The 21,137-nt window shown below is 58.0% G+C and overlaps 2 protein-coding genes across 3 annotated transcripts in view; both read left to right on the forward strand.

Moving 5' to 3' along the window:
- The first annotated feature begins 623 nt into the window (after positions 1–623).
- Positions 624–6,682, forward strand: LOC136103241 (maestro heat-like repeat-containing protein family member 6). Its single transcript, XM_065841214.2, has 15 exons — positions 624–759; positions 1,029–1,102; positions 1,201–1,350; positions 1,537–1,691; positions 2,058–2,205; positions 2,426–2,613; positions 2,703–2,840; positions 3,413–3,527; positions 3,806–3,943; positions 4,176–4,352; positions 4,485–4,640; positions 4,981–5,085; positions 5,502–5,604; positions 5,893–5,949; positions 6,259–6,682. The coding sequence occupies exons 1-15, from the start codon at positions 624–626 to the stop codon at positions 6,465–6,467; spliced, it is 2,049 nt and encodes a 682-aa protein (XP_065697286.1). The 3' UTR covers positions 6,468–6,682.
- A 13,509-nt stretch (positions 6,683–20,191) lies between these two features.
- The window catches only part of COL18A1 (collagen type XVIII alpha 1 chain), a 39,577-nt gene continuing 38,631 nt past the window's right edge, over positions 20,192–21,137 (forward strand). Inside the window, exons 1-2 of one of the 2 annotated variants that reach the window (XM_065841445.2) lie at positions 20,192–20,561; positions 21,002–21,069. In XM_065841445.2, coding sequence (XP_065697517.1) covers positions 20,551–20,561; positions 21,002–21,069 — 79 coding nt within the window. In that variant the 5' untranslated portion in view covers positions 20,192–20,550. Of the gene's footprint in view, positions 20,562–20,857; positions 20,899–21,001; positions 21,070–21,137 lie in introns of those variants that run through there. The other variant, XM_071811372.1, reaches the window with a different exon arrangement.

Raw genomic sequence — 21,137 nt, forward strand, 5'->3', positions numbered from 1 at the left:
CGGGAGCTATTCCTATAGTTCTTTCGCCCGTCTTTCTCCAACAAGTGGGTCTTGCTTTGGTCCCCAGTGTCCCCAGGGCATGGGAGAAGCCTACAAAAATGGTATTTGTGCTCAGCAACAGTCACCCAGGCATGCAGTGTGGTAGGAAAAGTGACCAGACACCAGTTTGCACCTGGTTCTTCTGCTGAAGCCTTTAATGCTTCTAACAAGACCAGAATCCAGAGCTGTGGGGATCCCTGGAAAACTTGTCCTTGGAGATGTCTACACACACTCTTCCTGCTGTGAACTGCCATTTGTGCCTCTTCAGCCGGCTCCTGTGGAGCTCCTTCCATGCTGTGTCACTGTGGGGTGGGTTTGCTGGGCTGAGGGAGCCCTAGGGCACATGCCTGTGGCACCGTGTCACAGAGCCCTTTGTGACCCGCCGTGATAAGGGTGCTGGTGGCACAGCAACCACCTCACTGTGCCCGGAGGACACGACGGGACAGGACAGGACCAAGCGGAGCTGCCAGGAGCCCCTGTGCAGACACCTTGTTCCCTGTTGATCCGTGTCTAACGTCTACAACGCTTTGCCTACACGTCTCCTATCCCTGCAGCAGGAGCCCTTGAGGCCAGACAGCAGCAGGATGGCGTGGAGACCCCCATTCACACCCAGGGTGGTCTGGCTGAGCAATAAGAGTGAGGATGAGGAGGAGAAGGGCGCTGAGGCCGCCCCACCATTGCAGCATGAAGAGGTGCAGGAGCTCCAGCTGCTGCAGGCAGGTCAGTGGCCGGGCTGGGCCGCAGGGCGAGTGGCTGCAGCCTGCTGGGACCCATCCCCGTGGATATCCCCAGGGAAAGAGGGGATGAGGGGACAGGGCTGTTCCCCACACTGGGGTCTGGCCACGCTCCATCCACGGGCACTCCCAGCCCCATCCTGCGGCCAGAGAGACGGGGGTCAGTGTGCCCACCAGCCCCTGTCACGGGGCTCGGCTGTGTTCTCCAGCCTCTCCTGCAGCCCCTCAGCTCTGCCCACGCTTGGTCTTTGCCAGATCCCAACTGGGAGCTGCCAGAAGAGATGCAGAAGCAGGAGTACACCCATGTCCTGCACAACCCCAGAGCAAAGGTACCTGCAGCCAGCCCTGCTCTCGCTGCCCAGCCAAGCACCGCTGTTGGGCCCTTGGTGTGGCATCCTTCTCTTCCCTGCCCTTCCTTCTCCCGCAGGTGTATTGGGCGTCCTTCGAGCCTAAAGACCGTGAAGGCTCCACCGTCATGGTCGCTGAGGCCATGACAGAAGCACTCACCTATGACGCAGAGGCTGGTGCTGCTCTGCTGGATACGCTTGTGGAAAGTGAGGTCTCCACTTTGAAGCAGGTAAATAGCCTGTGGCCAGGGTTGGAGTCCCCCCAGGGATCCTGTGGCCCCTGAAGCCGGGTCTGCTGGGCTCCCAACAGCCTTCTAGGCCAGCACACTGTGGTGGGAAGGGCAGCACTTGTCGAAGGAAGCCGGGGAAATGTTTTCCCCTGGCAGCACTCCAGCTCTGAGCTGTGCTTCCTCCAGGTGCCCAGGATTGTGCGGTGCATCCACCGGTGGTTCACGACCAACACGGATGAGTCTGCCGAGCACAGGCTGGACAACACCCTTGTGGAGCTCACCGACGCGCACCCCCATGATGTGGTGGTGGCCCTGCTGCGCTGTGCCCCATCGTGCGACCGGTACTGGGAATCCTGCCTTGAGGGCTCCGACCTCCCCAGCCTTTAGAGCCTATTGGTCTGCACAGCCTGTCCCGTGCAGGCTGGCAGACAAAGAGAGATATTCAGGCCCCTCTGGCCCCTCTGTTGCCCAGCCCTGGCACGTCACCCCAGAGCCCGCTGCCGTGCTCCCCCTGCCCACCAAGGCACCGCTGCTCAGCCGCCTCCTGCCCGCAGGGGCAGAGCCGCTGGGTGCCGCCTGCGAGGGGCAGCGGGCAGAGCCAGGGCTGGTGGCCAGCCTGGGCCCGCACGGTTGCCTGGGCCCGCACGGTTGCCTGGGCCCTGGTGCTGTGGCCAAAGCCCCAGTGACACGGAGCTCTGTGCCTGCAGAGCCGCTGCAGCCATGTGGAGGATGATGGTCACCACCAGCATGACCACAAAGAAGGTGTTTCAGGAGCTGCTCTGCGTGCTGGAGGACTGGCCGCTGCACAGCACGTCCACCTCTGACGGGGACCAACAGGCCGTCCTTGCCCTGGCTGTGAGTGACCAGACCAGGCCTTTGCTCAGCCCCAGGGTCGCCTCTGCGGGCGGTTCTCTGTCCTCCCCCGCCACTGCATCTCCCGCGGTGGCTGGAAACCCGGGGAAGGGGCAGGTTCAGGAGCAGCCAGGCCAGGCGCTCCCCTTGTGTCCACGCTCGGGACCAGCCACAGGCGTGTTTTGGTACTGAGCGCGGTCTCTCGCTGTTTTGTCTTCTGCAGGCAACCAGGGTTCTGCGGGAGATCCTCCGCGTGCCCAGGTGCCCAAGAGGGTTGAAGGTGAATTTCCCTCGCCTCCTGTTGGCTCTGCTCTTCCAAGTTTTGTACAGCACAGAGCAGATGTCAGACAAGGTGGATACTTTCTGGAGGGAATGCCAGGAGGAAGGCGGCCTTCCCACCAGCCCCAGCAGGTGCTCCATCCCAGTCCTCCCAGCCCTCCCATGGCCCTGGGCCTGGAGCCAGGGCTCCCAGCGTGACCTGGGCTTTGCTCTGCACGCAGGTTTATAGTGCTGACTGTGAAAGCACTGCTCTGCCGCCTGGGCTATAGGCTTGTAGCCTTTGAAGTGGAACGTAAGCGTGGCTGGGACACGCTCCTCCACGCTGAGACCCACCACTGCGCAATGGGGCTGCTGGCCAGGTGAGAGCCCCCTTCTCCCTGCTCCCCCTGCCACTGGTGCCCTGCAGACAGGGCAGCCCACACAATCCCCTTGGTGCGGGGTGAGAGGGACTGGTCGGCGGTGATGGCCCAGCAGACTGGCAAAGGCTGGGAGAGCTGGGTGCACAGGAGCAGCCACCTCCCAAAGCGCCGGCGTCCCCTCCCGAGGGCCTGGGCTGACGGCACAGAGTCGAGGTCTGTCTGCAGGCAGCACCAGCCAGGGCAGCCACCGCGGCAGCAGGATGCGCTGAGGACCGGGGGCAGAGCCTGGGGAACGAGTTCCCATGGGCAGGAAAGGGTTCTCTGAGAAAGGGAAGGCTTTTGGGTGGGAAGGGTGTTTTTTCCAGTTTCCTCCCCAAAAGGAGCCTGCTGGTGCTGGGCACTGCCTTTCCCCTGGTGAGGGGTATGGAAAAGACCCGGGCCTGTGGGAGCAAATGCTGCTGCTGGCTGGAGTGGAGCAGAAAGGGGTCTTTGGCCCTTGAGGGGGACAGGGAGTCCCAGGAGAGGTTTGCCTGCCGTGCTCATGGCCAATGGTGCCTTTTTCCCCTTGCCAGAGAGTTCCATGGTGTATCAAGACACTTCAATGCCTCTGTGGTGTCCTACCTGGTCGAGCTGCTCAGCAAGAATGAGCCCCGCTGTGAGCTCCCTGCCATGGCGTTCCTTGTGGAGGTGAGCCTGATGGCGAGCGCTGCCTCGCTGAGCTGCTTCCCACCGCTCTGCCCTCTCGTAGCCGCAGCTGCAGGGGGAGCCCAGTCAGTGGGTCTGGGGCAGAGGGTGGGCTCCTCTGTGTGCCCTTGGGTGCCTGCTGCTGGGGGGACACTTGCCTCTGTGTGTGCTTTGTGCCCCCCTTGCGCCAGCTCTCGCTCCTCATAGGACGAGCAATCAGAGGCTGCTGAGGGCTGGGGTCCTGCCAGCCGGGCACCCCGTCACTGCTCTGTGTGTTTCAGATCCTGGCCTCCCCTGGCGCAGATGTAAGGGTTGACAGTTTCCTGCAGCTTGTCCCAAGATACCTGGAGAGCGACTGCAGGATGATGCGTTCCCTGGTGCTCAAAGGCCTCAGCGTGCTCTGCGGCACACCCAGGATGGTGAGCAGGAGGCAGCGGCTGAAGCCGTGCTGGTGGCGTGGGGCTGGGCAGGGGTGCTGGCTACCAGAGCGGCTTGGACTTGGCTGGGCTACGGGAGCTGTGGTAGCTGCTCCCAGCTCTCCTGCCTCCCTGTTCACCTGCCCGAGTCCTTCGGGGCAGGCCGTTGGTGTCTGGGCCCTGAGGCAGTAGCGTGGGCTCCAGCTGCCACAACTGCTCCAACTGTTCCACGCAGGTCCCAAAAATGCGGTTCCTGGTGCACAGACTCACAGATGTACTGCAAGACACAGACATGGATATGGTCAGGATGAGCCTGTCTGTGCTCAGCAAAGTGATCCGTGACCCACGCTTCCCAATTTCCACCCCCATCGCTCTGCAGCTGGCTGAAAGGCTCCGGCCTCTCTTTGACAACGTAAGGCTTCGTGCAGTCCCCGTGGGCTCTGGGTGCTGCCAGCAAACATTTTGCCTTGTGGATTTTCAGACCTAGGACCAGGTGCGCCTGAGGCAGCCGGTGCTGAGGTCTTGCCCTCTTCCTGTCCACCAGGAGTCCTGGTACGTGCAACAGCTCTCCGTCAGCATCTTCAAAGAGGTGATAGAGCGTGTAGCAGGTGACGGAAAAAAGCTGCTGAAGACGCTTGTGCACCAGAGCCTGCTCCCACTGATCTTCCACGTGCATGATGAGAACAAGGCCGTGGCAGCGGTGAGGATTTCTGACCTGCTGGTGTCCCCATGGGAGGTGGCTCAGCCGCTTCCTGCCCTGACACCTCACAGACTGCAGAGCTCCAGCCACCTCCTGGCCTTGGCTCCAGAGCAGCAGCCCTGGGGGACGTCTGTCCTGCTGCCCCGGCACCACCCAGTGCCCGAGATGGGGGTTGCCCTGCTCCTGTGCCTGAGCACCAATCTGCTGGCAGACGAGTTCCCCACCTCCTGCATCTCCCTGCCACAGGCCAGCACAGGCCCTGAGCCTTGCCCAGGTGCAGGGGACGCAGGTCCCGTGCTATGGGCAGTGGTGCAATCTCTCGATCTCTGCTGCTCTACAGACCTGTTGGGGTACCCTTCTGCAAGCTACCCGGTTCCTGAAGAAGGAGAAGCTCAGGCAGGTGGTGGCAAAGGATCAGCAGATAGAGGCGATCGGCGAGTGCCTGGTAAGGATGCTATGAAGCCCCAGCCCCAGCCTGGACAAGCCCCCAGTGCCCAGTGTGTGGGGCTGGCAGCTGTGCCCCTGCCCACTGCTGCAGCCCATCGCCACCAGCCTGCAGCCCACACACGCTCCCATACCTCGGGTGTGCGGCCCCACGGGCTCTTCTCCAAGCTCCACTCCTTGCCCAAGGCCAGGGCTGCTTACGGAGCCCTGGCCCAGCTGGGGGTTGGGGACAGGATGGCCCCGCAGCTCCTCTGGGAGCACCCAGCCCTCTGCTCCCTCCAGACCTGGCACCAGCCGGCTGCTGGCTGGGTGTTGTGGGTGTCCTGGCAGGGGAGGCCAGTCCTGGGCGCAGGGACCACCTGGCCAAGGGCAGAGTCTGCCCCAGCTCTTGTCTCCATCTCCTGTCGCTCTCTCCAGCTGGCAGAGTGCCACAGCAGAGCAGCAGAGTACCTGCATCAGTCCCTTATGTACATGCAGAGCCCACAGGACTCCATACGAGAGGCAGCCGTTGCGTTTCTTGGTGAGGCACAACCCCCCGCGGTTCCTCCCAGCCCCACTTCAGCTCAGCCCCAGCCGCGGGTGCTGCACTGGCAGCAGGACTCGGCCCAGCAGCTCTGGAGCCATCACTGCCCGATGTGGGGTGCACGGGGCTCCCTGCCGCCCTCTCCCTCCCCTGCCTGTGGGCATCGCGCTTGGGGCAGAGCCCGAGCTCAGCGCTGCCAGGGGCAGGAGCACGTGTGGCTGGGCTGATGTGGGGCAGCTGTGCTGCTGGGGCGAGCAGGAGCGGTGACGGGCTCTGTGTTCCCAGGGGTCCTTGGGCAGCACATGAGGGCTCAGCCGGAGAAGTTATGGATCATCTACCATGGTGAGTGAGGGCAGCGGGGTGTCAGCAGGGACTGGCAGGGAGGAGGAAGGACCCTGGCCAGGGAGCTGCAATCCCTGCCCCAAATGGGGAGGGCTCTGCTCCCTGTGCAGACGAGGGGCGGTGGGGGCAGAGCAGAGAGAGGTTTCAAGGACATGTGGGCTGTTCGTGGCCAGCTCCTTCCACCCGATCCTGTTGGCCGCTGTTCCCCCTGGCCATCCGAAGAGCTGTTGGGGTGGCCCTGGCAGGAGGGGTTCCTGGGGTCCCCGCGGATCCAGGCTCTGACCTTGGCTCTGTTCCTCTCTGTTCCAGCTGTTCGACGCGCGCTAGGGGACAGCGGTCCCTACGTCCAACGCCAGGCAATTCGCACCCTGCCCCAGCTGAAAGCTGCAGTGGCAAATGGCTCCTCCAGATCCCGGCTGCAGGAACTGCAGGGCCGACTCCGCCAGGCGTGGAGGAGGCGGCGGCCTTCTCTCTGGGGCAATGGCTGGCTGTGCTGCTGGGGCTCTGCGCAGGACTGATCCCAGCACCCCCATATGTTCTTCCTTGATTAAACAGTTTATTCAGTGTCTGAACCTGCAGATCTTGAGTTACTACTCTTCTGTTTCCAACCAGTGGGTCTTGCTTTGGTCCCCAGTGTCCCTAGGGCATGGGAGAAGGAGAGAAAAAGGGTTCTTGTGCTCAGCAACAGTCCCCCAGGCATGCAGTGTGGTAGGAAAAGTGACCAGAAAACCCGTTGCCCTTTGGTTCATCTGCCGAAGCCTTTAATGCTTCCAACAAAGCTCTTGAGCAGAGCCCGGAGTCGTGGGGATCCCTGAAAAACTTGTCCTGGTAGATGTCCACAAACACTCTTCCAGCCATGACCTGCCATTTGTTTCTTGCTGATGGGATTGTTGAGGGGTCCGAGTTGCCTCTTTAACTGGCTCCAGTTTCCTGTTTCCAGGCAAAATGCTGCCATTTTTGTCAAAATCAGTGTTCAAAATCTGTTTTGTTTTTCAAAGGGAGCTGTTATGGCATTCTCTTCAGAATTTGAAATTTATTTTTGATCTCTTCTACCTCCTGTGCTCTACACATTATGTTTTCACAATCTACAGGTTTTTATCCTTTGTTTCTGCACAAGGGTTTCTCCCAGCTCTAGGACATGTCCCCGTGCTCTTCCTGTGTTTTCCTTGTGCTATTTCCCAGAGTCTTTTTTTGAAGAGATGTGTTTGAAACCCTGAGTAAATGCATCTTTGTGCCTGTGTAGTAAGCACTGAGCCCAAGTGATTTAAAGCAAAGATGGCCGGAGCTCTCTGCCTCTCTGGGGCTGGGATGTCAGGGGGGTTGGTTGCTGCAGGAAGGCTGTTTACCCTGCGTTGTTCCTAAATTGCAGTGGAGGCACAAGGCATGGTGTACCCAGGGTGTACCCATGCTTGAGGGTTCATCAGTCTCAGTCTGAGAAATCTGAGCACTGATCTAGGAGAGCAGCACAGGTGTTTGATAGTGGTTGTTTGCTTTTTCCCCATGATCTTTTGCCCTGAGGCAAAGCTCTTTCAGGCCCCAAAACCCCCATCTCCCTGGGACTGTAGTCAGTCTCCAGCGCTATATGCCAGTCATATGGCTTTGCTAGAAAATCTCACCAAAATGTCACCTTTACTATACGGGATTAATTGCTTCAGTTGCACCTACCCCTCTGGAGCCATGGGTTTGGAAATAGCTACATGCTCTCTGATGTTGTTCTGGAAGAGCCTTGAATGTTTTGACAAGCTCATGGATAAAACATGGGGTTCCATGAAGCACAGGAGCTATTCCTCAGAGGCTTCCTATGGGGAAATGAGATGCCTTGGGGTTTGCTGGATCTTTAAGATCGCAGCCAGAAGGGGCACCTCTAAGCAGTGCCAGTGTGAGCGCTGTAGCCTGGTGCTGGTGGTGGGGACAGCGGATGTGGGAATTGGGAGAAATTAATCTAGATGGATAAACTGTGTTGGCCAGCAGACGGCACTGCACGTTGCCCAGAGCAATGGTGAATTGCTCCAGTGTGCCACCATGGTCAAAATACAGGCAGAGCTGAACTCCAGATGCAGTGGAGGAGAGAAAGACAGGGACAGGAAGAGGACAAAAGCTCTTCCTACACTTCTCAGAGCAACATCCTACAGAAGAAAAACAGTGAGGCTGAAGGAAAGCCTAGATATCTAGATAACTCACTTCAGCCGTGTTCCTTTGGCTGAGCTGGGCCACAGGGGAGTGGCTGCAGCTGGCTGGGGCCCATCCCACCCCCTGGGGACATCCCTGGGGGAAGAGGGGACAGGCCTGTTCCCCACTGCTGCAGAGGCCCTCCCCAACCCCACACCCCGCTCCCTGAAAGCCCCAGGAACTCCTAGAGGGAGACACCAATATGGTCATGCACACGCCTCTTGGCCAACAGACAAGGCCAGTCACCAATCAAATGCCTTGGCTGAGAGAAGTCTCTGGAACACTACCATAAATGATCAGAGCTCAGCTTCAACTTAGGTTATAAACCACTTAGCTCTTTGGATCTCCTGCTGGAGCCTTTAATTTTTCCAATAAAGTGTGTGGACACAGCCCAGAGCTGTGGAGATCCCTGAAAAACTTGTCCTTGGAGATGTCCACAAATACTGTCCCTGAGGTTCTAGGAAGTCCCTGAGGGTACATGGTTGTGGGAGGGAGGAGGGAGAAGGGGGAGACGGGATCCCCACGGGGGTACATCTGCTGATTGCTGCCGGCACGGGGCAGTGGGCAGAGGCAGGGCTTGTGTCCAGCACCAGCCCTTGTGGTTGCCCAGGTGGCAACTAAAAGCATGTAGTGCTTGCTCACCCCTCCCCTGCCCCCCCATGGGATGGGGAGGAGAATAGGGAGACAAAAGGCAAAGTTTGTGAGTTGGGATAAGAACAGTTTAATGGAATGGCAAAAAAAGAAACAATAATCATGAAATAAAATACAAATTAAAGACAGTCCCTCACTGTATGGTGCAGTTTGCTTTTCTGAGCAAACTATTCCCTGGAGCAGTGACTGTGAACTCCTGACTGCAGCTCACTGAAACCTAGTTTCTGGACAGCTGTCCTGGCCGTGTCTCCCCCCAGCTACCTGTGGAAATTCACCATATTTCAGCTGACCCAGCACTCCAGGGCAGGGCACTGTGGCCAAGACCCTACTAACATGGTGCTCTGGACCCGCAGAGCTGTCCTAGGTGCCTCCCAGAGCATGGCAGGAGCCATGGCAGGAGCCACCAGGTAGTTGCCTTATGGAGCCATTTTGTCCCAGGAGGTCTTGAGAAAACACCTTGCCATACTCAGAAGCTGGCAGGACTCTGCCTTGCTGCCCTGCAGTCTGCATGGTTCTGCTGGGAGAGGTAATGGCTCCCACCCAGGGCACCCCCAAAGCTTCCTGCATCTCCTCTGAGGCAGGGTGCACCCCCAGGCAGTCCTTCACAGCCCAGCTACAGCACCAGCAACCCAACTCGTTGGAGCAGCAGGACCAAGCATCTCTCTTGCTATTTGCCATCCTGAGACCAAACCCATCTGATTTTCCAGCAAAGTAGCAAGCACACAGGGAAAAGCGGTCCTGCTTTTACACACCACCACCCTGCAGAGTGTGCACAAGCCAGGAGAGCAGCTTTCTTCTGGAATATTTACCCCCCAGGCATCTGTAGAGGTTTTCTCCCCTGCATTCACTGCCTGGAAGCCCAGGGAGGCTGCTGGCTGCTGGCCAATTCCTCAGCTCCCAGCTTGCTGCTGCGAAGATCAGCAGAGGGCAGGGCAGTCCCACCAAAGGGTGACCAAGGACAATTCCCGGCAGCCAGGGCATCCCGTCACAGCACCATAGAGGATGGCTGCTGATGAAAAGGAGGCCAAGGTACCCAGGTGACCTCCTTCCTGAGGAGGATGCAGCCAGCCAGTCAGGTTCTGTGCCAGAAAATAGGCAGGGTGCCAACAAAATTGCTCTTGCAGGTGCTAGGGATCCTACTCTTGGCTTAAAATGCACATCCTTTGAGGGGAAGGGAACAAGCCCGGCCTGGGTAAGGGGCCGGCAGTATAGCCCTGCCTTGGCAGCTGGCCAGCCTGAGTGGAGGCTCCCCAGAGCAAGTGCAGGAGGGACGTTGCCTCTTGTGCTCCAGCCCTGACCTGCTTTGCAGGAGCTTGCTCTCAGCTGTGCTGTGTGCAGTTAACAGGGTCCATCAGCAGCCACAGTGAGAGGATGGAGATGATGTCCAGACAGGAGCAGCAGGAGAGGGGGCTGGAGGCACCATTGGGAGCAAGGCTGCAGCGTGGACCTGAGGGCTCCATCCGAGAGATGGGGCAAGACACAAAGACCAGCCACCTCCGCCATCTGTCCATCCAGCAGATGGGCTAAACACAAGCTGTCTGCCACACAAGTATGAGGTTCACACAGGAAACAGCACCTGAGATAAGCTACCTGTTAGACAGGTCCAAGGTCTACCTGAAGACAGAGGTGTCAATAAATGCTTCCTCACAGAGCTCAGGGCTCAGATGAAGCGATCGCACGGCCCACAGCCGGAGGATGTGTGAGTGGGGATCAGAGTTGAGTCCGTTCACGGTCATCAAGACCTATTAGTGCCGTCAGGGTCCAGACACTTAATGCAGGTCAAGGTTTGAACATGAGGTGTGGGCCACTCAAGGGTTCAGCTCTGATTTGGGCTACTCCTCAAGGTGGGGTTTGAGGGACCTGCGTGTGGTTGTGCCCAACTGCCTGTGACCTATTTCCCTGCACCTCTCTTCAAAAAGTGAAATTTGTTGATGTGTTCTGGGGGTGATATGCTTGTTCAGGTAAAGAGGAAGAGCTGGATACCACATTTGTAGAGATGCTCCATCAGAGCCCAGAGCAGCTCCAGCATTTGGTGTCTTTGCTTCTGTGAAATCCCAGGTGCATCTGGGTCATGAAGCTTTGGAAAACATCACTGAGTGGCCAAGGCTGACTTGCTTGTTTGCTCTCCTGGCTGCTTGGCTTTCAAGGGTCCTTGGCATTCTGTTAGTGAATGCACATGGGGGACACATTCCCTGGAGATGGTTTTTTGCCATCCTAGAAGACAGGCAGGATAAAAAAGCCAACTTTCCTACCCATTAATTGTAGCCAGACAAATGAAAACAGATGAGTGTCCAGCTGTGTTGCCAGGGTGGTGTGCCAAGAAGCCAGCTTCAGGGGCTCAGGGCCAGGATGGGGAGGGGGGGTGTCCACCTTCTCCAGGGGCCTTGGAGAGGCTGGGGCTGCTGCAAAGCAGAGTTGTGAATCTACAGCACAACACAGATAAGCAGCTTTATTTCTGCAGCCAGCAGTCACGTTCATAAATAGCAGGAAGTTCCAGATACGTGGATAAGTAATTTCAGGTACAGTTGGCTTTACCACATGCAGGGGGTGGTTTGGTATCCATGCCTGCAGGGTGTGTTTCTTCTCCAGCTTGCCAAGCCTGTCTGTCCTCTGCCAGGACAGAGTGCTCACCGTGCTCTCTGCAGGGCTCTGCGCCCGTGCTCACCGTGCTCTCTGCAGGGCTCTGCGCTGTGCCGGCAAAAGCTCCACAGGACCTGCTGAGCTGGAGCAGGTGGAAAACATGCCTGTGGGGACACATTTGCAAGTGTCTCTCCATGCCAGGAGAGCTGGGGGGTGGGCTTTTGTGGGAAAGCCTAGTGTCTAGCCTCGGCATGTGAACCTAGCAGGTGGAGCTTTGAGAAGGAATCTGAGATTCAAAAAAAATGATAAATGACAGGAAGCAGTGATACCAGCAGGTGCCTGAGGAACCCCCATGCAGCCTGCACATCAGGAGTCTCCTCTTGCCCATTACCCAGCAGTGCCAAGCACTGCTTGAGAGTGGAGAAGGGAGCATGGAAAGCTGCAAACCCACACCTGTGTCTTCTAGATGCTGCGTTTGGGGACAGCTGTGACAGCTAAAGGTCTTTCTGGGAGAGACGGGGCAAGAGCAGTCCTTTCCCTGGTGCATGGGAGTGGAGTGGAGAGGACCCCTTCTTCCCCAGCTCCAGCGGACACAAGGGCAGAAGTGGAAGTGCACAGCAAGCCTTCAGGGTCCAAGTTTGCACCTTGTTTCTCTGCTCGGGGGGCTGAGAGGTGGGAATTTGGCTGCTCGCCTTCTTTGGAAAGGGTCCAGCTGCCTTAGGAGAAATTCCTCACATACCTTTGCTGTGAAGAAAGTGCTGACCTGTTTGGGGGTGTTTTCTGAGCAAGTGAAGACGAGCCAAAGGCAGCTCTTAAGTGCTGGGAGAAAAAGGCCTGTTTTCTCATCACTGGGGTTAAGCAGCAGGTCAAGCTCTTTTGGGAAAGCGGTGCCAGGTGGCAGCTATTTTGTACCCAGTAAGCAAGCCCAACAAGATGCCCTGATGTTTGCTGCCTTCACACACTGAGGAGATGCTCTGGCTACGGCAGAGAAGCTGATGGTGCCACACCGTTTGGTAGGTGAGTGTTGAAGGGTGAGTGGGCAGCCATGTCCAGGCTGCTTGGCCAGACACTGATGCTCAGGACCTGCCTGTGGTGCTATTCAAAACCCTGCCAGTTCCACAGGTGAGACCTAGGAAACATGATGAGATCTAGAGTCTCGGGGTGGGGATGAGACAGTGGGTCAAAGAGGAGGCGTTTAGATATGGTGGGACTTGGGCACCTCTTGGGATGCCAGGGACAGACACAGGACAGAGGTCCTGTTCCTTCATGGTATAAGAAGCAGACAGCTGTCACTGATAATTGCTGTGCCAGAGAGAACTTAAACCAGAAGCAGGCGGCTGGGGGAAAGCACCTCATTTGGCCTGATGGGACTGAAGTGGGGAACTCAACTAACACTCAGTATGCTTCCTGAAAATGCCAGCAGGAAAACAAACAGCATAACTGTGATAAATAAGAAGGCAAATTGGATCTCCTGCAGTGCTGGGAGAGCAGCCAGTGCATGCCTGGGCAACTGAGCAAGGGCAAACCCACAAGTGCTCTCACACCAACGCCAGACACCTAAAGCCAGATGCTTAGTCATTTTAGGGGAGGCTGTTATAAGGGGACACTTCAATTATCCGCTTGCAGACTGGATTGAAGTGTCAGGGAACAAGGCATAAGGATAAAACCCTTGAATGCAGTACATGGTGCCATACCCCCAGAAACAGCCTAAGAACCACCAGAAGGTGCTTTTCTGTATCTGCTCTTGCACAGCACATGAGGCTTAGCTTGGGAGGGTCTAGCCCAGCTGTGATACCACTTGGTTTTCATTTTATGGTAAAGGAAAAGCAGGATGAATAAAGCCAGCATGTGGTTATTTGATTTCAAGACAAGAGACTGTGTAAAAATGAGGAAATGTGTCAACAAAAAAAAAAAAAAAAAGACAAACGCAGGCCAATCCCAAAACTCTCAGTGGTGTGGTCCAGGAAGCCAGAGGCCTCCAAGCTGCCTGGAGGCTGCAGAAAAATGCTGTATTAAGGGCCTCAGTAAAATATGGAGCAAAGAGCAACAGGGCAATCTCATAAAATCTCCACACAGCTGATGGGAAGGAACAGGGAAGACAGGAAAAAAGGTTGATGCTGAGGAGCAGAAGGTCTGCCAAAAGAGCAGAAAAGCTGAAAAAACGCAGCAAGTCAGATATAAACAGGGAAGCAAGAGGGCTGGGAGCAGGCTCGAGGACTGTCCTGCCAAATGTGCTCAAACCAGTGGTGAACAGCTCAGCAAATCTGCTGCAGGCACCAGAAGGTAAGCAGGGTGCACAGGAGTGGGATGGCCACAGCAGACAGGTCTTTGTCTGGGAGCCATTCCCACCCCCACCCAACCCAGCTCATTTTTTTTCCCAGAAAAGCAGGAGGGGCTCATTAATTGGAATAGAAATCCTGGAGGGGTTATCCTGAAGAGACAAGCTAATGTCAGTTAGTCCTGGACAGCTTGGAAGCAGCCAGCACCAGCTGGGCCAGAAAGGGATGAGACACGATGACTGTCAGCAGGAGCATGGTGATGTCCTAGTGCTACCCTGTGCAAGGTGGGTACAAGGATCTTAGAGCGTGGGTATCCTCAGAGGAGCAATCCTTCTCAGGGCCCAGACCCCCTCCCAGGCTGCAGGAAGCCTGGCGGCTCAGTGCATCTTGGCAGAACCTCGAGGCATCCAGATGCTGGGCAGCCTGAGGCGGTCTGGTCCTACAGAGACACCCAGCACAAGATCCTCTGTGGAGAGATGGGAATTTTCTCTTCCCAAGGAGGAAATAACTCCTATTTTGAGTCTTGCTGGAGCAAAGGACTCGAATTTTTTCTTTTTTTTTTTTTTAGGGGGAGATGAGTCAAAGTTGACTCTTTCTCTCCAGGGGAGATGCTGGGTGCAGTCTGGGAGAGAGGACATGACAACCTTAGGGCTGCCGGGAGGCCCTCCAAGGAAGCAGCACTGCTGTGTGCCAGGACCTTCAATTTTGGTGCTTTTTGCTCTCAGTGTTATTTCCACACAGAGAAAATGAAGGAATGCATCACCACTGACACAGCATTCCCAGTGCCCTGCTGGTCCCTCCTCCAGCCACCACCCATGTACCCCCACTTGCATCCCACACCCTGTGTCTGAGCCAGAGACAACCGTGGCTTACAGCCCGTCAGCATTGTGCCTGGCAAGCTGAGGGTGATGCTTCCAGGGCTTTGCCCCCAAATGGCAGCCTGAGCTCGACCCCATCACTGTGCCAGACCCGGCTCCCTCCTGGAGACCTCATCTTGCCTGGCCTCATTCCAGGGCTCTCCCTTGAGCAAGCACCTGTTTGTCAATGCAGGCAGGAGAGGAAACATGCTCTTTTTCTCATGTTAAACATAAACTGCTTTTCAAGAAGTCTCTCTGAAAGGGCTGGGGAAGGAACACAGGAATCTGGATGAGTTTGCTTGCTCTGTGGCTGCTGGCCCCAGCTCACACCAAGCAAGGCAGGCAGACATTGATTTGAATTGAACGGCAGTTCATGGGGGCAAAAAGGGAGGTGGGAGTGTGAGCAGAGCTTGATGGGGCACAGCACCCACCAGGCAGCCATGTGAGCAGAGGGAGAGCCCAGAGGACACATCCCAACCTTGAGCTAGAGGCTATGGGGGGCCCCCGCCAGCTGTAGGAGGGACATGGAGGGGCTGGAGCTGGCAACCAGAGTGTCCCAGTGTGGAATGACTCCTCCCTTGCATGAGCAATTCAGACATCACAGCCGACCAGGGCGTTTCTGGGAAGACTTCAGGAGCTCTCCCAGCCTTGCAGGGTTTGGCAGAACCACGGATGGTCAGTGTTACCAAGGAGCCCCAGCCCTGCAGAGGGATGGGGGTTTTGGGCAGGGCACACAGTGAGAAGGGGCAGGGGGGGACACGGTGTCCTCTCCTGGGTAGGTGATGAGGATACAGGCTGGCACACATCTCCATGGGCAACAGCAAGAGATGCTGCTGGAGATGCTGTGAGCCTGGGCATTCTCTGTGGGCTGGTCCCCTTTTGCTCCATTGGTGTCTGTAGTCATGGCATCAGGGATATTGGTGGGGATGTGCCGGTCTAGGGTCTTCAGGATCACCTCCCCATCCTACTCTGAGAGCAAGCGGTGGCTGGGGACAGGAATGTCTGCTGGGATCTGCTCAGCCTCTTTCTGCTGAGCCTCAGCAGGTGGCCCTGATGCTGGTGTTGCAGGTTGTGGTGAGTAACAGCTCTGCATCACCTTGTCCACCAGCTCTGTCAGTATATAGCCCTCCATTGTCCTCCCCTCCCACCCCCTCATTTCCTTCCAGAGCCCCCCCCACCCGGGTAGTCTTGCCCCTCAGGCAGCTGCTCCATCCCCTCAAGTGTTGCGGATGCTACTCACCCTGGCTCCAATAGGTCCCTCTGAAGCTTTGGGGGACCAGACCTGCACCTCGTACCTGCGGTGTGGATGCAGCAAGGTTTCATGCAGCTGCAGAGCTGTACCCTTCTTATCTTCCACTGGTGGTGTACGAGCGTGACTGTGCAGCAGGAAGGGAAACAAGTACCATTTCCCACAGGCAGCCAAGAGGCAGAGACCCAAGGGTGAGACGCTGTGATGAGGCATGCAAGAAGCATCCGTCTCGTCCCCTTTCCCATGAAATGCTTCTCTAGGTCCTTCATCTGATGTGTGCTGAGGTCTTGATTTTCCCCTGGAGTGGATGAGTCATAGAGAAGCCGAGAGGGAGCAGGGGCTGCCAGGACATCCCAGGTGTCCGTGTCTGCTGGGGAGGCTGCATGGAGGGAACAGACACTGCCCGAGGGTGCAGGCAGAGAGCAGGAAGGATGCCCGTGGTCCAGAGGTCTCGGGCTGGCTCTCTTCCTACTGACACTGCACAGGGTTCCCAAGCCCTGGCATAAGAAGGGGGATCCCTCCTCTGGTCTCCCTTCTCCTTCCCTGGGGAGGAAGTTGCTGTGCATGGGGGGGTAAGCTCTGAGCCATGGCTCTGCTAAATTAGTACCTGTGTATCTGCTAGCTGTGGAGAAAATGCTCTCGCTTGCCCTTCTCTCTCGAGTGTTGCTTGCTTCTTTTTTTGTGGATATCCAGCTTGGGAGTGGGACAGGCTGTCTCCATCATGTTGTGACTCCACCAGACAATAACTCTCCACAGCATGTGGCCCAGAGATGGAGGCAGAGGCCCCAGGACGTGTCTGGGGCTGAGGTCCCCTGCCCACCCAGCTTTATGCGCAGGACTCTAGGCTCTGTGATGACAGGGGCTGTGCCATATGATGCGGGGGGCTGCAGACAGGAGCCTGTCCTGTCGCTGCTGAGCTAGGAGGTGATGCTGCAGTGGCTGGCCCTGGCTCACCTCCCTGCTGAGCTGCAGCAATTCACACTGTCCTGTTCTCCTTGCATCCATAGGAAGAATGCAGGTGGGCTCCAGATCCTGGAGCATTTCTGCTGCCGGCCAAGCCTCCGGCTACCCCCATAACACTTCCTTCTGCCCCTTGCTAACGCGTCCACCAGAGCTGGCTGCTGGGCCCAGGCACGATGCTACTACAGCCTTCCGGCACCCCAACCTGGCTTAGCTCATCCCCCGCCTACATGGGCGGGTAACGTGCTCCCCACTCAGCCAAGCTTTTGTGTTTGCCAGTTTTCCTAATTGGGGGAATATCTGGATTTCCAATTATTCCCACTCCCTGCCTGAGCTACTTGGGTCATTTCCCAAACGCCCACCTTCATGTCTGTACGTGCTTCACCTCCAGAAAGGAGGGATGTCTTTTGCAGACCAAGATGCTGTCATGTCATTCCTTCCCAGATCCTTGCTGAAGATGTCAGCTGAAGGGAGGGCATGGTGCTGCCCTTTGCAGCAGACGTCCCTCCTGGACCAGCTCCTCCACCGCTGTCCTGGTGGGTCTGGACCATCAGCAGACACAGGGTTCCGGGGCAGAAAAATGGCTATAGCAGAGAGATGAAAAACTGACTTATGTCAGTTGTCCTGAGCACTCACACCCAGGGGCTGCAGCTGGGAGAATGTGGCTTTAACATGGACAAATGGCACATCAAAGTGGCAGGATCTGCCACAGACACTGCTTGGGGGTTGGCACAGATGGGACAGCCCTGCCCGTCTGTGTTTTTCAGTTCCCTCTGCCTGCTGCAACCTTTGTTTTTCTGCACAGACGCTTGCCAAATGGTGTCCTTTGCCTTCTTGTCCCTTATTGCCCCCCTGGCCTCAATCCTATGGCTTCCGCTTCTCCCCAGCCTTCTCGCTAAGACCCCCCATGAAAAACCACGGTGGCAGCGGGACTAAGCCCCCTGCCCACACCTCTGCTGCATGTAACAGAAGCATCTCAAGGCAACCGTGCACAAGCAACTGTTTTTCAGCAGTGCCAACAGTTCATGGCACCCCTGCTGCTCCCACGGCACGTGGGTCATGGCTTCTTGAGCTGCCCGGCAGCCCGGGGACATGCTGCCCTTCACAGTGCAGGGGCAGCCGTCGCGCCGAACCCGCTTTGGGAGGGGGACATGGGTGCATGAGTGCCGGCCCTGGAGCCACTGCCAGGGACACGCCTGGGCTGTGGTAGCCAGTGTTTCCAACTCCTCCCCGATGCTCAAAGGAGGGAAGACAGGCCAGTCATCCTGCAGGGTTGCCAGGGTGACATTTTTTTTGGCCGCCGTGCTGTCCCAGCCGCTGAGCTGGCAGGGGCTGCCTGCTGGGAGCTGGGGCACCCTGTATGTCCCTGCACCAGGGTGCCCCTGCCCAGGGCCACCCAGCAGCACAGGGCCACCAGCCGTGAGATGCAGCTGGGAGGGAGTGGGTGGGAGCCAGGCACAGGGGTGGGGGGACAGCAGGACCGTGGAGGAGCCATGCAGAGATGAAAAATGACAAAGCTTTGCTGGAGCTTGAAGCCTGCAGGGCAGGAGGGCTTTTTTGGCTGGGGCTTGGGAAGTTGTGGCTACGAGCGGCCGAGCCACCATCGGAGCACCACTGGTTTCTATTTGGGCGGCTTTCGAAAGAGCTGCCTCCCTGGCAGCATGTCGTCCCCCCCCCGCGGCGGGCAGTGTTTGTTTGCCTGGGAAAAGATGAGCCTCATTATCTGTCCTTCGTGGTTCTCAAACTTTAAAGCACAGCAGGAAGAAATTTTACGATGGGAAACTGCCCTGGTGTCAGCCAAGCACTTTGCATGGAGGTCTGCCAGGGGAGATGGCCCCACGACAGTGCAGCCAGCACTGGGGCACAGACCCGCTGACAGGCACAGGGAAGGCAGGAGGGTGGGCAAAAGGTGATGCCCTTGAACCTGCCCCGTGTCTCTCCCTGCAGAACCAGCACAGCGGGAGCTGGGGGAGCAGGGCCAGGCCAGGCAGAGCCTGGAGGTGCAGCAAGGAGGAAGTCGGGGTTGTAAAGCAGCTCCATGTTCACCTGCACCTTGGCACAGGCAGCACCCAGCAACAACATCTCTGCTCTTGGAGAAGCACCGGCCGCGTCAGCACATGGGAAGGTCTGGGCAGGTGGTCAGGATACCCGAAACAGGTTTGCAGCCCCTGGCCCATGGGGCACTAATAATGATAGGAAGGGCCCCAACACTGCATTTCGCTGCTGAGCTAGAGCAACACCCGGTGCAGCCGTCCTGGAGCTGCCTCTCCCACCCTGCAGGAGCATTTACCCGCCCGCTCCGTCAATCCCATTAAAAGCCGGCTCGCTTTGAAGAGGCCGCCACTATCGGGAAGGATCGTTTTCTGTTTTCAAGGAGATTTTTTTCCAAGCACCATCCTTGCCCCAGGACTCTCCTCCCACTTGCTTCGTGCTCTCCAGGCCCAGCAAGATCGCGACTCCTCCTGCAGCTCATCCACCCCTCCGAAAACCCTGCCTGAAATGGCAGCCCGGTGACTCAGGGCTGCCACGTGTTGCCTTTTGTGCAGCTCAGGTACTCTGGCAATGCACATCAGAGTCTACCTGGAGGAAAGGAATCCAGCTGTGGGAGAAGAAAGGGGCGGTAAATCACGCACAGCATCCAGCCAGGAAAGCATAAATTTAACAGTCCTGACCGCGTGAAATCATTCTGCACCCAAACAAAAGGCGGCTTCAGTGTTTATTCATTGCCCCCAGACTGGGATCCTGCCGAGGGGCTGCCTGCCTTTGGCTCTGTGATGCAAGGCGCGGTTAAAAGATTTATAGCTAAAAGACGGATAGTGATAGCGTGCACCTCTGCGAAAGCAGAGCCGAGCAGCTGGATGTCATGGTTTATTCTGCTAGATCCAAACTGTGGCTCAGACTAAACACCGCCTCTGCCATCAGTGAATCACTTCTAGATCCCCTGGAAGTTTCCAGGGCTTGGATTTCAGAAGCTTGCTGCCGCGGGGCACTAAAATTGCTGCGGAAGACAAAGCAGGGTGTGGCAGGTTTCGTGGGGATTATCCTGCCCTCTGCGGCACTGGGGCTGGAGGCAGATGAAAGCTGGGGTAAGGGGAGGAGGTGGAAGCGGGCAGCAGCACCAGCTTTAACTCCTTTCCCTGCACAGGAAGGGTGAGGAACTCCAGCCCTCTGGCAAGGGCTTTCCTGGGATGGTGTCTAGGCACCTCCAAATCCCCCACCCTGCTAGGGTGCCAGGTTCATTGCATGAACAGAGTGGCAAAGAGCACTCGTGGGGTTCCCAAACCCTCCACATACAGCAGGGAGGAGTGAGAGGCTATTGGGGTAGGGAATGGCCAGGAGAGGAGGGCATGGGGTGCCCAGGTGGGAGCACCCTTTCCTGGTGCCCCTGGGGCTCAGATAGGTAGAGGAAAGAGAAACGAGCTCAGCTCGCTGATTCACCCCCTCCTTTGAGACCTGACCTGGCTTGCCAGCTGAAACCCATGGGCTTGGTGGAGCAGGCAAAGCTCCAGGCTGCCGGTGCCCTTTGGGGCCGAGGGTGCTCCCCGGCGCCCCGGGAAGAGGATCCTCCTTTGGGAGGAGATGCTCCTCGGGGAGCCGGGCCGTGTTCCCCCGCACAACGGCTACGCTGAGGCTGGCGCAGAGCCCGGACGCACCAGGGGGTGTCCCCGAATCCCTCCCGGCTGCAGGAGCCCAGCGGAGGTGCAAACCCGGGGGCTGGGGGCGGGCTGAGCCCCCGCCCGCTCCGCCGCCAGCCCGGGCCGGGCCGCCCCTCCCCTCATCTCCCCGTCCCTCCCTTCCCCTCCCCGCCCCCCGGCCGCGCCGAGCCGAGCCGCTCTGCCGGCACCGAGCGGGCACCATGCGCCCAAGGTGAGCGAGGGGGCCGCGGGGCTGGGGCGACCGGGACCTCGGAGCCGCCGGGACTGACAGGGACAGAGACCACGGAGCCGCTGGGGCTGGGGGGCACCGGTTCCGCGGCAACACCGAAGCCGGCGGGGCTGGGGCCACCGGAGTACTGTGGCGGGACGCCGGGGGCATCGGTACCGGCAGAATAACGGAGCTGGCTGGGCTGGGGAGCACCGGTGTACCCGCACCAGTACCGTGGGGACCGCCGGGCCACCGGGGCTAAGTTTTAACGAGACTCCAATGAACCGGTGCTGCTGAGGCTGGAGGGTGCTGGTATGGTGTCGGGACCCCGGAGGCACCGGTACCGTGGGGATTTCCGAGCCGCCGGAGTGCCCTGGGGCTGCGGGGGTCAGCCCGGAACCGGCGGAAGGTTTGGATAACACTTTGCTCTTCCCTTCCCACAGGTGCCCCCCGCGGCAGCTGCTGCTTGGGCTCTTTGTCCTGCTGGTCCCCGCTGCTTCCCAGGAGCCGGGTAATGTGTGCGGGTTGCTGGGGAGGGGTGTCCCTGCTACCGTGCCAGGGGTGCCGGACCCCGTCCTG

This window comes from Patagioenas fasciata, chromosome 7 (genome assembly GCF_037038585.1).
Source record: "Patagioenas fasciata isolate bPatFas1 chromosome 7, bPatFas1.hap1, whole genome shotgun sequence".
In the NCBI taxonomy this organism is placed as follows: domain Eukaryota; kingdom Metazoa; phylum Chordata; class Aves; order Columbiformes; family Columbidae; genus Patagioenas; species Patagioenas fasciata.

Coding starts and splice junctions, on each gene's coding strand:
- LOC136103241 (XM_065841214.2), top strand. CDS start 624: ATGGCGTGGAGACCCCCATTCACACCCAGGGTGGTCTGGCTGAGCAAT. Junction 1,103..1,200: donor TGCACAACCCCAGAGCAAAG/GTACCTGCAGCC, acceptor CTTCTCCCGCAG/GTGTATTGGGCGTCCTTCGA. Junction 2,206..2,425: donor AGGCCGTCCTTGCCCTGGCT/GTGAGTGACCAG, acceptor TGTCTTCTGCAG/GCAACCAGGGTTCTGCGGGA.